At 42.2% G+C, this 16604-nt stretch overlaps 1 protein-coding gene across 2 annotated transcripts in view; it reads left to right on the top strand.

Moving 5' to 3' along the window:
• The window catches only part of ADD2 (adducin 2), a 117023-nt gene that overhangs the window by 85446 nt on the left and 14973 nt on the right, over positions 1-16604 (top strand). For both annotated transcript variants that reach the window (XM_066267341.1, XM_066267342.1), the window contains exons 9-11: positions 948-1046; positions 6179-6355; positions 15935-16192. In XM_066267341.1, coding sequence (XP_066123438.1) covers positions 948-1046; positions 6179-6355; positions 15935-16192 — 534 coding nt within the window. The remainder of the gene's footprint in view (positions 1-947; positions 1047-6178; positions 6356-15934; positions 16193-16604) is intronic.

Genomic DNA, 16604 nt, shown 5'->3' with positions numbered 1-16604 from the left:
TAAAACTCTCTCCCTCTTAATTAAAGTTTAGAGGGCTTATCAGCTTCATTAGTTATTAGAGAAATGCAAATCAAAACTACAATGAGATACCACCTCACTCCTGTTAGATTAGCTATTATCAACAAGACGGGTAATAGCAAATGTTGGAGAGGCTGTGGAGAAAAAGGAACCCTCATTCACTGTTGGTGGGACTGTAAAGTAGTACAACCATTATGGAGGAAAGTATGGTGGTTCCTCAAAAAACTGCAAATAGAACTACCTTATGACCCAGCAATCCCTCTACTGGGTATATACCCCAAAACCTCAGAAACATTGATACGTGAAGACACATGTAGCCCCATGTTCATTGCAGCACTGTTCACAGTGGCCAAGACATGGAAACAACCAAAAAGCCCTTCAATAGAAGACTGGATAAAGAAGATGTGGCACATATACACTATGGAATACTACTCAGCCATAAGAAATGATGACATCAGATCATTTACAGCAAAATGGTGGGATCTTGATAACATTATAAGGAGTGAAATAAGCAAATCAGAAAAAAACAAGAACTACATGATTCCATACATTGGTGGAACATAAAAATGAGACTAAGAGACATGGACAAGAGTGTGGTGGTTACCAAGGGTGGGGGGGGAGGGAGGACATGGGAGGGAGGGAGGGAGAGAGTTAGGGGGAGGGGGAGGGGCACAGAGAACTAGATAGAGGGTGACGGAGGACAATCTGACTTTGGGCGAGGGGTGTGCAACATAATTTGATGACAAAATAACCTAGACATGTTTTCTTTGAATATATGTACCCTGATTTATTAATGTCATCCCATTACCATTAATAAAAATTTATTTAAAAAAAAAACAAAACTGTTTCATATAAAAGCAAAACAAAAAAAAAATAAATAAAATAAAGTTTAGAGGGCTTAAAGTTTTAATCGACCATTTGTTCTACAGATCCTGGTGCTAAGAAACCATGGTGTGGTTGCTCTGGGTGACACTGTGGAGGAGGCGTTTTATAAGATATTCCACCTGCAGGCTGCGTGTGAGATCCAGGTGAGCGAGCTCTCGGGGCACTCTGGGGAGGGGCTCTGACAGTGGCCTGTGGACAAAGGCTCGCCATCTAAAAGCCTGGCCCTGTCTCTCTGCCTTGGCACTGCCTTATTTGTCTAAACTTTTACACTTAGAAGCAGTTTTGTAGCTTAAAAAATGTATCACCACTAACAACCAACACACAACTCTTGGGAGTCAGTGCCCAGAAGGGGGAGCTGTCTGGGCTCATCCATTGGATAGCAGAAGAAACTATAGTAGGGCAGATAGAAGTTCTTACCATGTTTATATATTGCCTGGGGTCTACCTTTTTCATCTGGCTGTGCCCAATAGACACCACACATGCAGGTTTTCCCTTCCTTCCTTCCTTCCTTCCTTCCTTCCTTCCTTCCTTCCTTCCTTCCTTCCTTCCTTCCCCCTCCCTCCCTCCCTCCCTCCCTCCCTTCCTCCATCCCACCTTCCCTCCCTTCTTTTCTTCTTTTGAGGGGGCTAGTTTGCAAAGACCATGAATGTGGTCCAAGTGCAGAAAGAAAAGTGGAGCGCAGGCCAGATGGAGTGATGACATGGCTGTTAAAGACCAGGAACCCCCAAGGTGATGGCAGGGAGCCCACCATGAAGTCCTCCTAACCAGTGAGAGATAGGGAGGAAAGTGGATGGGGAGTGTCAATGGTCATGGGACCCCCCCCTATAAGGTTTGGTGAAGAAGCAATAAGAAAACAGACACAAATCCTATAGCTTTATCAGGCCAGTGGCAGTGGATAAGCCAAGGACGTGCTCCTTTCAATGTGGCAAGATGTGAGGGGTGCGTAGGGGGCCCTGCACAGCTGGCTGGGCTCCTTCCCTGCTCTGGGCAGCGTGCCCTTGGGTCAGGGACTTGCCCTCTGTGAGCCTCTGTTTTTGCAATTGCAGATGTGGGACCTGTATGGTCCTTCTGAGGACAGCCGTTCAGATGAAGGAGAGGAGTTGCTGATGGTATTTTGGGGGGCCCAGTTGACAGAAGGGGAGTCTGGCTGCTCCAGGATGAGTCAGCTCTCTGCAGAGGGCTCATCTGGCCTCTCGTTTGCCCTCTCCTGGCTGGTCTGGGCAGAGCAGCACCCCAGGAAGAAAGCTTGCCTCTCTCCTGGGAGTTATGGGAAAGGGGATTATATTCCAGAGGCATCACTAATGAACAAGTGAAGGCTCTACAAGTGGTTCCTTTCTCAATGGTTTTTAAAGGAATATGAGAGGATAGTTGTTAAGGCAGTGACGAAGAGGTGTTAGAGGAAGTGGTGTGAGACTATCTCCCTACCCTCCAGCCAGAACAAAAACAAAAAAACGCAGCAGTGATCAGAACAGGAGAAGGTGGACTAGGACCTTTCTGATGTGGTGGCCTTCCTGCTCCCTAACCGGTGATGGTGGCCCGGAGCTCTGACCCCTGCCTGGTGTTAGAACCTGGCAGAGCCTCTGATAAGCCCACTTTCTCTATCCCACATCTGAGATCTTCAAGAGTTCCCTATCTTCCCTCTGAAGAAGAGGCTTCCATGAGAAACAGTTCTCACCTCTGCAAAGACAGCGCAGCCCTAAGAATGAATTGAGAGAGATGCTGCTGTACCTCCCGTGGTGAAGTGTGTCCTCTCTCAGGCTCCGGACGCTCAGAAATGGGCACTGTGCAATGAAACCAAAGGCAGGAGGGACATCTAGAAAACACAGATGAAAGGGTGGATCTAACTGCCTGTGGCTGCTTCTCTGGGCTCTGCTGGCTGTCAGTTTCTTTTCAGTTAAGACTGGTTTGATGTGACTTTGTTAAAATGGCATCAGGCGATGATGGTTATCAGCTGATAACCCCCAGAAAAGTTCCAGTGGCTTCTTTTTGCTGGTGAAGCAGGAAGCTTCTAGAAGGAGAAGCAAAGCTGGGAGATGTGGAAGGAAACCTTCAAGGTCAGACCAGAAGCTTAAGGCATGAGAGCCCAGGCACTGGCAGTTTGCAGATGCTTTTGCAGTCCCAGCATCTGGCTGGGTGATTTCTGGTTGAATGACCAGCACTGAAATTCTCTTTCCATCGTGGGTCTAGTTTTCTCCCTTGGTGACTTTGGCAAACAAGCAAACATGACTCTGATCATTTTAGTGGTTCTAAGCTAAGAGCTTATTTTGTTCTCTTGGGACAGTGTTCTCTTTGCTCTCCAAAAGTTTGGGGTTCCAGGAAACTGGGTCATCCCCAGATGAGAGAGACAGCTCCCTGCTCTGCATACAGGCAGATGGGAAGACACTCAGGTGGTTCTCCATCTGCTGCCTATCACCATGGAAACCGATGGAGGAAGAGGGAGGTGAGAGGAGGCAGTTCTTACAAGGATGTGGGTAGTTCTGTCCTTTTCCATGAATGACCAGTACCCAGGGGATATTGCTTCTCAACCTTTCATGGTAAAACATCATAATTTATTTGTCATAAATATTTATATGGTGCTCCACATGTACCCAGTGCTATTCTAAGTGCTTTACAAATATTATCTTCAATAATCCTCATGAGGTAGGTAGTATTGTTTTCATTTTACAGATGAGAAACGGAGGCACAGATTGAGTAAATCACTGTCCAAAGTTACACATTAAATAAGGGCAAAACCAGGATTCAAACCCAGGCAACCTGGTGCCTGAGTCTGTGTTCTTAGGCACTGTAGAACTGCCTAGAAATTGCGCTATAGAACTGCCTAGGAACTGCACTATAGAACTGCCTAGGAACTGCACTATAGAACTGCCTAGGAACTGCACTGTAGAACTGCCTAGGAACTGCGCTATAGAACTGCCTAGGAACTGCACTGTAGAACTGCCTAGGAACTGCACTATAGAACTGCCTAGGAACTGCGCTATAGAACTGCCTAGGAACTGCACTGTAGAACTGCCTAGGAACTGCACTATAGAACTGCCTAGGAACTGCACTATAGAACTGCCTAGGAACTGCACTGTAGAACTGCAGCAAGCATTGCACTGCTTGTTGGGGCAGTAAGGTTGGTGGAAAAGCTTGGCTGACAGGCCAGGACCTCTCTTCATGGGGTTGGCACTTCAAGTCAAGGTTTCAGGTTCCAGACTGAAGTCCTTCCTGGGCAAGATGGGGGTCCACGATGAACTAGGTAAATTGATCAGCCAAGTGGAATTCACCACCCCTAAGAGTGCATTCCATGCGCACAGCCTCATACTGGGTGCAGGGACTTTAGAATTAGAGAACGTGCCAGCAGAGGGCAGAGCTGGGACCCAGAAATTAAAACTCACTGTAATCTATGTTAGCTTGCTGTGACCCCCTAGTCACTTTGGCAGCCATACAAAAGGCTGCCTCTCCAAGCACAGAGCTGATCACCTTCTAGGGAAATTAGACAAAGACTCTTACTGTCAGCACGAGGAATGGAATAAATGACCACTAAGGTCTCTATCTTTGCCAGGGTATGGCATCATCTTTTTAAGTTAAAAATAAAGGTTCCCAGGAGAAGCGCCTATCTGCTTCTCCACCCCTCCCCCTCTCCTTCCTTTCTGTCTCTCTCTTCCCCTCCCGCAGCGAGGCTCCATTGGAGCAAAGTTTGCCGGGGCACTGAGGATGGCTCTGTGGCCTCTGCCTCAGGCGCTAGAATGGCTCTGGATGCAACAGAGCAACCCCCAGAGGGGCAGAGCATCGCCCCCTGGTGGGCATGCCGGGTGGATCCCGGTTGGGCGCATGCGGGAGTCTGTCTGACTGCCTCCCTGTTTCCAGCTTCGGAAAAACACAAAAAAATAAATAAATAAATAAAAATAAAGGTTCCTATTGGATACATGTCTTGAATAAAAGGGGTGTGGAGAATTAGAGTTCTAGTTTCCTCCTCCTCACAGGGTAATGAGGTCACTTCTGGAAGGCAATCTGGTTGACTTCCAAGTAGTCTCATAGGGGCCATTTGTTGCACTGGTGAATTTAACACATTCGAAGGTGTGTGCCAGATCCTCATGAGATCATAGACCTGTATTCACCAACAAACTAAAATGTATCCTTTCATTTTCAGTAAAAACAACTGTCACACAAAAACTGAAACACCGAGGGCTTGTACAGCAGGAGCTGTTCCCTGTAATAAGCAGGCTGACATGGAATATCAAATATTAATTACAATGCTAGTGTATCAGATGCACAGCACAAAACTCCTTCCGGTAGCTGAACTTGCCCAGGAAGCCAAATCATAACCAATTATATATGAGTGGCAGATATGAGGAATAAATAGAATGTACTATCAGATGAACATGGGATTAGAAAATAAGGAAATTATTTAGATTAATGAATGTGCTGTACACACATACCTCTTGTACACACATTCTCAAGGTCTTCTGCCCGCTATCACGTGTATCGTCCCCTCCCTCTGGACCCTTGACAGCGGGACAAGCACTCTCAGTCCTTTGGAGAATGCTGCCTCACCCTGCACAGCGTCCAGCTGGGCCATCGGCATCTCGTGTGTCTCCTGGGTTTCCGTGATTGACTAACCCCATCCTGGAGGACACATTCTTCCTTCAGACCTGTTAGTTCAGCCCATCCAGCTGCATTCCTATTTCACTAGCCAAGAAGCCAGCCTATTGCTCGCAAGTGACTTTTTTTTAATGTGAGATATTTCATAAACACAGAGAATATTCAGATATGTAGAGAATAATATAATAGTATATAACCACTACCGACAACTCAGATTTAACAAATATTAACAGCATTTTAACAAATATTAACAGACCTTCTCCTCTTAAAGAAATAAAATACTGCAGACCAGACGTTCAGTCACCTTTGGAGCCCCGTTCAATCCCATTCTTTCACCTTTCCCAGAAATAATCTCAATTTGAAGTTGGTCAGTAACTCAAGTAACTTTCAGTTATCTGAGTTGCATTATTCTTAAGGTTGAATACTTGTCCGCTATAGTCTCTTCTTAAGAAGTGACATTAAGAAAGAAACTGCTAATAGCTCTTTTCAAGGGTGCAAGAACAATGAATTTGGCTTTTCCTTGTGGGGGGGACAAAGCCAAAGCTAGCTTGGTTTTCCAGCCCATTTCAGTTTCTAATCTTCCTCTGTCCCTACTCTGTTACACACATGAGCTTAGGTGAGTGCACACCTGTGTGTGTGTGACCATGAGCATGAGTGCACAGAATTGAGAGCTGTCTGCTCTTTGCCTCAGGTGTCCGCTCTGTCCAGTGCCGGGGGCCTGGAGAACCTCATCCTCCTAGAGCAGGAGAAGCACCGGCCCCACGAGGTGGGCTCCGTGCAGTGGGCGGGGAGCACCTTCGGGCCAATGCAGAAGAGCCGGCTGGGGGAACACGAGTTTGAGGCCCTCATGAGGATGCTGGACAACCTGGTGAGTCTCCTGCCATTGTCGTTCGAGGCCAGTCTGTTGGAACATAGCCCCAGGACTAGTCAGTATGAGGCATTTGGTGGGTATCAGAGTTACCAACATCACTGTTACAATGTTAAAGCCTCATTGATTGGCAACTTGATGTAGAATCTGTAATCATCATAATAGTAGTTAAGATGGCCTTGGCCACCCCTTTCTCAGGGCTGCGGATGTCGTCATACCTGTAGAGTGCTCTTTGGAGGAGGAGTAAGAAGATACTGGTTAGTAAAAGAAGTAGTAATCCAGTAAGAGTCAGAACCACAGAGCTTCTCTTGTGTGATTCAGTTTACCCTTTTGTCATTAGTTCTGCTTTCTTATCTCATGACTATAATGCAGAAAACACATAATACCATACATTTCCTTGTTCCTGGTGAGCGGCATTATAACAGTATCCTGTTGTTATGACCAAATGAATCATTCATTAAAGCAGCTAGGAGTGGGACTTAAAGGATATAAAAGAATTTTAAGACACTCTTCCTTCTTCTAGGGACAACAATTTAGTTGATGACATGACATGTAAATAGACAATTCAAGAACAAGAGGAAGGCCCTGGCCGGTTGGCTCAGCGGTGGAGCATCGGCCTGGCGTGCGGGGGACCCGGGTTCGATTCCGGGCCAGGGCACATGGGAGAGGTGCCCATTTGCTTCTCCACCCCGCCTCCTTCCTCTCTGTCTCTCTCTTCCCCTCCCGCAGAGGCTCCTTGGCCTCTGCCCCAGGCGCTGGAGTGGCTCTGGTCAAGGCGGAGCTACGCCCCGGAGGGGCAGAGCATCGCCCCCCTGGTGGGCAGAGCTTCGCCCCTGGTGGGCGTGCCGGGTGGATCCCAGTCGGGCGCATGCGGGAGTCTGTCTGACTATCTCTCCCCAAAACCAATACCATGAGGAGCTAATTACAGGAAGAGACTCTAACTCCTTAGATTGCTCAGAGTAGTGAAAGATGAGACCTATCTTTATTGCATTTTATATCTGATTCCCCCCCCCCACTGCTACTCTCTGAGACTTTCTTTATTGTGTCTAGATCACAGCAATAATTAATACTTTCCTCTTTGCCTTCAGTTCCTTCTAGTCATCTCCTCCACCATATTACCAGGCTGACCCTGAGGGTCTCTTTATAATGATGAAAGGTACAATCCACAATGAAAATACAATTAGCATTTATTTGTGTGCTGAATAATCCATGCTGAAATAAAGCCCCAGAATTGGGTGGCTTCATACAGGAGTTGTTTCAAAAATCTCTAAGAAATAGACGATTCTTAAGCTATTTCAAGGAAGAGTGAAAGAAGGACTCCTTAACAATTACAACAAAGTCAGACCATTCTTAGTCAAGTTGATGTAAAATGCTGCATAAAAAGTAGCAGATAGTATCCAGCATGAAATCAGAATAATAATACACAGTAACCAAGTGAGGGTTCATTCCTAGTATTCCAGTGTGTGTTATTATTATAAATCTTCTGAATATATTTCATGATATTACTGAGTCTAAAGATAAAAACCGTTTAATCATTTTAATAAATATCAAAAGGCAGTTGATAAAAATTTAGTTTCAGTTTATAAAAATAATAAGTAGGATGCTTATTTAACATGATTAAAATAATTTTTTTCTCAAAACATAAGCCAATATTATGGTAAAACACTGGAAATATTTCTGTTAAATTTTATACATGGCCTTAGTCAAGAGGCCGAGAAGTGATCTATTAAAAGTTTGAAACAAAACAACGATTCCTGCTCTCAGCACCGTTATTTAATACTATTCTGGAATAATACTGAAACTTAATCCAAAGCACTAAGGCATAAAAATAAGAGATATAAATTTAACAAAGGAAACAAAATTACTATTCTTTGTAGATAATATGGTTACATGACTATAAAGTCCAAAAGTCAACTGAGAAAAATATTAGAAATAATGAGTGCATTTTAAAGTGGTCACTTAGGAAAATACATACAAATTTTAGTAGTTTTTTTCTATCTTAACATATAATATATTTGAAAATATATACAAGAATGGGAAAAAATAATCCTGTTTGCAAATGCAGTAAAATCATAAAACATTAAGCAGACCCATTTAAAGAAAAACATGTTTAACCAATAGACATCAGGGAAAACCTGAGATCAATAAAGAATGATGATTTTTTTCCTTATTTTTTTTATGACTTTATTATTTTTTAGAACAGTGTGAGGTTCACAGCAAAATCGATAGGATTGTATAGAGATTCTCCATATGCCCTCTGACCCTACACATACACAGCCTCCCCCATTATTAACATTCCAGAGCAGAGCGGTACATTTCTTATAACCAATGAACCTATACTGACACATCATTATAACCCAAAGCCCATACTTTATATTAGGGTTCACTGGTGGTGGTTGTATATTCTATGGGTTTCGACAAGTGTGTAATGACATGTATCTATCATATAGTATCATACACGGTATTTTCACCTCCCTAAAAGTCTCTGTGTTGTGCCTATGCATCTCTCCTCCCTGACCTCGCACCCCTGATGACCGCCGATCTTTTTACTATCTCCGTGGTTATTGCCTTTCCTGGAATGTCATATTGTAAGAATCATGTAGTATGGAACCTTTCCAGATTGACTTCTTTCCCTTAGTCATATCTTTCATGACTTGATAGCTTATTTATTTATTTATTTTTAAAATTAATTTTAATGGGGTAACATTGATAAATCAGGGTACATATGTTCAGAGAAAAATCTCCAGGTTATTTTGACATTTGATTATGCTGCATTCCCATCACCCTAAGTCCAATTGTCTTCCGTCACCTTCTAACTGGTTTTCTTTGTGCCCCTCCCCTCCCGAAACCCTTTCCCTCTCCTTCCCCCCACCCCATAACCCCCACACTCTTGTCCATGTCTCTGAGTCTCATTTTTATGTCCCACCTATGTATAGAATCATATAGTTCTTAGTTTTTTCTGATTTACTTATTTCACTCAGTATAATGTTATCAAGGTCCATCCATGTTGTTGTAAATGATCCGATGTCATCATTTCTTATGGCTGAGTAGTATTCCATAGTATATATGTACCATAGCTTTCTAATCCACTCATCCTCTGACGGACACTTGGGCTGTTTCCAGATCTTCGCTATTGTGAACAATGCTGCCTTAAACATGGGGATGCATTTCTTCTTTTCAAACAGTGCTATGGTGTTCTTGGGGTATATTCCTAAAAGTGGTATAGCTGAGTCAAAAGGCAGTTCGATTTTTAATTTCTTGAGGAATCTCTATACTGTTTTCCACAGTGGCTGCACCAGTCTGCATTCCCATCAGCAGTGCAGGAGGGTTCCCTTTTCTTCACATCCTCGCCAGCATTTATTCTGTGTTGTTTTGTTGATAAGCGCCCTTCTGACTGGTGTGAGGTGATATCTCATTGTGGTTTTAATTTGCATTTCTCTAATGATTAGTGATGTTGAGAATCTTTTCATATGCCTATTGGCCATCTGTATGTCCTCTTTGGAGAAGTGTCTATTCATTTCTTTTGCCAATTTTTGATTGGATTGTTTGTCTTCCTGGTATTGAGTTTTACAAGTTCTTTATAAATTTTGGTTATTAACCCCTTATCAGATGTATTGTCAAATATATTCTCCCATTGTATAGTTTGTCTTTTTATTCTGTTCTTATTGTCTTTAGCTGTGCCAAAGCTTTTTAGTTTGATATAGTCCCATTTGTTTATCCTGTCTTTTATTTCACTTGCCCGTGGAGATAAATCGGCAAATATATTGCTGCGAGAGATGTCAGAGAGCTTACTGCCTATGTTTTCTTCTAAGATGCTTATGGTTTTACAGCTTACATTTAAGTCTTTAATCCATTTTGAGTTTATTTTTGTGAATGGTATAAGATGGTGGTCTAGTTTCATTTTTTTGCAGGTAGCTGTCCAATTTTCCCAACACCATTTGTTGAAGAGGCTGTCTTTACTCCAATGTATGCTCTTACCTCCTTTGTCAAATATGAGTTGTCCATAAAAGTGTGGGTTTATTTCTGGGCTCTCAGTTCTGTTCCATTGATCTATATGCCTGTTCTTATGCCAGTACCAGGCTGTTTTGAGTACAATGTCCTTGTAGTATAACTTAATATCTGGAAGTGTGATACCTCCCACTTTATTCTTCCTTTTCAAGATTGTTGAGGCTATTCGTGTTCTCTTTTGGTTCCATATAAATTTTTGTAATATGTGTTCTATATCTTTGAAGTAAATCATTGGTATTTTAGTTGGTATTGCATTAAATTTATAAATTGCTTTGGGTAATATAGACAATTTAATGATGTTTATTCTTCCTAACCATGAGCATGGTATATGCTTCCACTTGTTTGTATCTTCCCTGATTTCTTTTATCAATGTTTTATAATTTTCCGAGTACAAGTCTTTAATCTCCCTGGTTAAATTTATTCCTAGGTACTTTATTTTTTTGGTTGCAATGGTGAAGGGGATTGCTTCCTTAATTTCTCTTTCTGACAGTTCATTGCTAGTGTATAAAAATACCTCTGATTTCTGAGTATTAATTTTATATCCTGCCACCTTGCTGAATTCATGTATCCGGTCCAGTATTTTTTTGACCGAGACTTTAGGGTTCTCTATATACAATATCATATCATCCGTAAATAATGATAGTTTTAGTTCTTCTTTTCCAATTTGGATGCCTTTTATTTCTTTTTCTTGTCTGATTGCTATGGCTAGGACTTCCAGAACTATGTTGAATAAGAGTGGTGATAGGGGGCACCCCTACCTTGTTCCTGATCTTAAGGGGATTGCTTTTAATTTTTGCCCATTGAGTATGATGTTGGCTGTGGGTCTCTCATAGATGGCCTTTATCATGTTGAGGTATGTTCCCTGTATTCCCACTTTGCTGAGAGTTTGGATCATGAATGAGTGCTGGATTTTATCAAATGCTTTTTCTGCATCTATTGAAATTATCATGTGTTTTTTCTCCTTCATTTTGTTTATGTGATGAATCACATTGATAGATTTGCAAATATTGTACCAGCCTTGCCTCCCAAGAATAAATCCCACTTGATCATGATCATGGTGTGTGATTTTTTTCATATATTGCTGGATCCGGTTTGCTAATATTTTGTTGAGGATTTTAGCATCTAAATTCATCAGGGATATTAGCCTATAATTTTCTTTCTTTGTGTTGTCTTTGCCTGGTTTTGGAATCAGAATTATACTTGCCTCATAAAAGGAGCTTGGAAGTCTTCCTTCCTCTTGAATTTTTTGAAATAGCTTGAGAAGGATAGGCGTTAGTTCTTCTTTGAATATTTGGTAGAATTCATTTGTGAAGCCATCAGGCCCAGGACTTTTCTTTTTGGGGAGTTTTTTGATAACTGTTTCAATCTCATTTGTTGTGATTGGTCTGTTTAGGTTTTCTGATTCTTCAAGATTAATTTTTGGAAGATTATATGTTTCAAGGAATTTTTCCATTTCATCTAGGTTGTCTAGTTTTTTGGCGTACAGCTCTTCATAGTATTTTCTTACAATATTTTGTATTTCTGTTGTGTCAGTTGTTATTTCTCCACTCTCATTTCTAATTTTATTTATCTGAGTCCTCTCTCTTTTTTTTTTTAGTGAGTCTGGTTAAAGGTTCATCAATCTTGTTTACCTTTTCAAAGAACCAGCCCCTGGTTTCTTTGATCCTCTGTATTGTTTCTTTAGCCTCTATGTCATTTATTTCTGCTCTGATCTTTATTATTTCCTTCTTTCTACTACCTCTGGACTTTACTTGCTGTTCTTTTTTTAGTTCTTTTAGATGCAGGGTCAAGTTGTTTATTTGAGCTCTTCTAGCTGTTGAGGTAGGCCTGTAATGCTATGAACTTCCCTCTCAGGACTGCTTTTGCTGTGTCTCATAAATTTTGAGTTGATGTATGCTCATTATAATTTGTTTCTAGGAATTTTAAAATTTCTTCTTTGACCTCATTGTTAACCCATTCATTATTTAATAACATGCTATTTTGTTTCCAAATGTTTGAGTATTTTTCAGTTTTTCTGTTGTGGTTGATTTCTAGTTTCATGGCATTGTGATCAGAGAAAGTGATCAATATGATTTCAATCTTCTTAAATTTGTTGAGACCGCTTTTGTGCCCTAACATGTGGTCTATCCTAAAGAATGTACCATGAGCACTTGAAAAGAATGTATATTCTGCTGCTTTAGGGTGAAAGGTTCTGAAAATACCTATTAAATTGAGTTGATCTAGTATGTCCTTTAAGTTTGCTGTTTCTTTGTTAAGTTTTTTTCTTGAGGATCTATCTAGTAATGTTAGTGGGGTATTGAAATCCCCTACTATTATAGTATTGCTGTTGATCTCACCCTTTAAATCCATCAAAGTCTGCTTTATATATTTAGGTGCTCCTATATTAGGTGCGTAGATATTTATAACGGTTATATCTTCCTGTTGGATTGCTCCCTTTATCATTATGTAGTAACCTTCTTTTTTTTTTTTTTTTTTGTATTTTTCTGAAGCTGGAAACGGGGAGAGACAGTCAGACAGACTCCCACATGCGCCCGACTGGGATCCACCCGGCACGCCCACCAGGGGCCTCACTCTGCTCACAAGGGGGCGATGCTCTGCCCCTCTGGGGCGTCGCTCTGCTGTGACCAGAGCCACTCAAGTGCCTGGGGCAGAGGCCAAGGAGCCATCCCCAGTGCCCGGGCCATCTTTGTTCCAATGGAACCTTGGCTGCGGGAGGGGAAGAGAGAGACAGAGAGGAAGGGGGGGGGGTGGAGAAGCAAATGGGTGCTTCTCCTATGTGCCCTGGCTGGGAATTGAACCCAGGTCCCCCGCATGCCAGGCCAATGTTCTACCGCTGAGCCAACCGGCCAGGGCCTTTTTTTTTTTTTTAAAGATTTTATTTATTCATTATAGAGAGGGGAGAGAGAGAGAGAGAGAGAAGGGGGGAGGAGCAGAAAGCATCAACTCCCATATGTTCCTTGACCAGGCAAGCCCAGGGTTTTGAACCAGCAACCTACGTGTTTCCAAGTTGACGCTTTATCCACTGCGCCACCACAGGTCAGGCACTGTAGTAACCTTCTTTATCTCCTACTATAGCCTTTGTTTTAAAGCCCATTTTGTCTGATACAAGTATTGCTACCCCACCTTTTTTTAAATTTCCATTTGCATGAAATATTTTTTTTCATCCTTTTATCTTCAGTTATGTGCATCTTTTGTTTTAAGGTGTGTCTCTTGTAGACAGCATATGTACGGGTCCTGTTTTCTTATCCATGCAGCTTCCCTATGTCTTTTGATCAGATCATTTAATCCATTTACATTTAAGTTTATTATTGATATGTAGTTGTTTATTGCCATTTTATTCTTTAAAACGTATTTCTCTTTTGCTATATTCTTTTTCTCCTTTGATCTGTTTACAACAGGCCCCTTAGCATTTCTTGCAGCATTGGTTTGGTTGTAGTGAATTCCTTCAGGGTTTTTTTGTCTGGAAAGCTCTTTATTTCTCCTTCAATTTTAAACGATAGCCTTGCTGGATAAAGTAGTCTTGGTTGTAAAGAGTTCTTGCAGAACTCTTGTTTTGCATTACTTTGAATATTTCTTGCCATTCCCTCTGACCTCAAGTGTTTCTTTTGAGAAGTTGGAAGTCATCCTTATGGGGGCTCCTTTGTAGATGATAGTCTTTTTTTCTTTAGCAGCTTTTAATATTTTCTCTTTATCACTTAGCTTTGAAGTATTTTAATTATGATGTGTCTTGGTGTAGATTTCTTTGGGTTTCTTTTTAATGGAGTTCTCTGTGCTTCTTGAACTTGTGAGGTGTTTTCCTGCCTTAATTGAGGGAAGTTTTCAGCTATGATATGTTTGAACAAAGTCTCTATCCCTTGTTCTTTCTCTTCTTCTTCAGAAACCCCTATGATGCGGATGTTATTTCTCTTCATGTTGTCACAGAGCTCTCTTAGAGTTTCCTCAGACTTTTTGAGTCTCTTTTCTTTTTTCTGCTCTGTTTCCATGCCTTCATTTATCTTGTCGTCTAACTCACTGATTTGATTCTCAGCTTCATCCATCCTGCTTCTAATTCCTTCCATTGTGTTTTTTATTTCTGATATTGTATTTGTCATTTCTGACTGATTCTTTTTTATTATTTCAATGTCCTTTTTTATATTTGCTATCTCTTTATTTAGGTGTTCATGATGATTTATTTTTTGTTATAAAGAGTCCATAGGGTAAAGAAGTCACTGTTTCAAGTTAATTAATTAACTCAATGTAATTCCTTTAAAATTGGGCGAAGGTGTAAGGACCTAGCGAAATGTTCTTCCAGGTGAAGTTCAGAATGTCTAGGAAGGTACTATAAAAAGAAAAGTAGATAGGCATATCTGTCCCATCACATGGTAAAGTGTAATCAGTGCAACAGCTTAGAGAATTAGAAATAGACCCAAAGGACCTGAGAACTTAATGCCGGGCAGACAAGTGCCTTAGAAAGCAGCGGGAAAGAGACTACCAGCCATTTGGAGAATAAAGTTCAGGTGGATTGCAACCACATTCCTTTCAACAAGATACATTCCTGATTTATCAAAAATTGACACATGAAAATAATCTTGTACAGGTATTTAAAAAAACAGGCTAACATTTTTGATGTTTTTATGCTAGGGCACAACTTGTCAAGTGTAGCAGGATAGCCTGAAATGATGAGGACCAATATTGGCAGCTATGATTACATTAAAATTTAAACTTTGCATTTTTCTAAACCACTCTGCCCCCACCACCATAAACAAAGCTGAAAGACAAACTAAACTATGGGGGAAGATATATATTTGCAACACCTGTGACAGTCAAAATACTGGAAAGAGATATTACAAGTCAATATGAAAGAGAAAAACATCTCTGCAGAAAAAATGAACCGAGAACACTGTACAAAGGAAGAGATTCAAGTGGCCATTAAATGTACCTTAAAATGTCCAACTTTACTAGTCACCCCAAAATGAGCAAAGCAGAATTAGAGAATCGACAGAGCTAAGAATCACTCGTTAGCTGCCCAGATTCTCAAATTCATTCTTACCGTGCGGTAATCAGCTTTGCCTTTGTGGGATGTTGTCTTGCTTAGGAGATGGGAATGTTCTTGAGTCAGATTTCAGAGTTCTGAGAAGGAAATAGTTAAATCTCAGAGTGGAGGAAGGGAGGGCTAACTGTTGGATTCAGCCCAAACTGTACCTCCATCCAATGAAATGGACAGGTCTGAGGAGGGCCCAGGCATCGGCACTGTTGAAGCTCCCGTATGGTTCCAATGTGCAGCCAGGGCTGGGAACCACTGCACCTGGTGAAGAGCTGGAGCTCTGTCAAGTTCACAAGGTTCTAGGGGTTTTCTCAGCCCCAATCAGAGGAATTGTTCAGATGGAGGAAGGGAGGGGTTGGGGCACTACAAAAGGAAGAATTCCAAAACACACCAGGGATGCAGCAAGGTCCGGGTTGTACTGTGGAGATGTGGGTTTAAACTGAATCATCAGAAGTGGGTGGCATGCATGCATGGGTGTGTGGATGGTCACACAGGTGCATAGAGACCACTTTCCCCATGGTAAGTGGTTCTCTTTGTGTCCTTTGTAGGGCTACAGAACAGGCTACACATACCGCTACCCCTTAGTTCAAGAGAAAACCAAACACAAAAGTGAGGTGGAGATTCCGGCCACAGTCACAGCCTTTGTGTTCGAGGATGATGGCACCCCGGTGCCCGTCCTGCGGCAGCACGCCCAGAAGCAGCAAAAGGAGAAGACCCGCTGGCTCAACACACCGAACACCTACCTGCGAGTTAACGTGGCTGACGAGGTCCAGAGGAGCATGGGCAGCCCCCGGCCCAAGACCACAGTAAGGCGGTCTAGGGGCTCTGCTGGGGAGTCCGTGCTGGGGGAAGAGTGCCTGGTGTGTGTGGGTTAAGCAGCTTTAAAAGAGAGGAAGAGAACAAGTCTCCCCTGGATGTGTGTTCAGGACCCCCTTAGGGCTTCCTGTCAGGTGCCTGGGAACAGCTGTTGGTATCCATGGAGGCTCTGACCACCTGTTTCTTGCACCTTGCCCCTGAGTTGGGGACCAGAGGATGACCAGACCAGGTCACCCCCAGCAACATGAAAGTGAGAAGCAACTGATTTTTGCTTCTTGCTCCCCCATCCGCAGGGGAATTCTGGGACGTTCAAGGAGGGGTATCCAACATCTGGACTGCACATCTGAGGCAAACCCCAGAGGTGGGCGGGATATTCATTTCTATGACATTGTCCTCTCCACC

This window comes from Saccopteryx bilineata, chromosome 3 (assembly GCF_036850765.1).
Source record: "Saccopteryx bilineata isolate mSacBil1 chromosome 3, mSacBil1_pri_phased_curated, whole genome shotgun sequence".
NCBI classification, from domain to species: domain Eukaryota; kingdom Metazoa; phylum Chordata; class Mammalia; order Chiroptera; family Emballonuridae; genus Saccopteryx; species Saccopteryx bilineata.
Note: the sequence above shows the minus strand (reverse complement) of the source record. Positions and strands in the feature narration are given on the sequence as shown.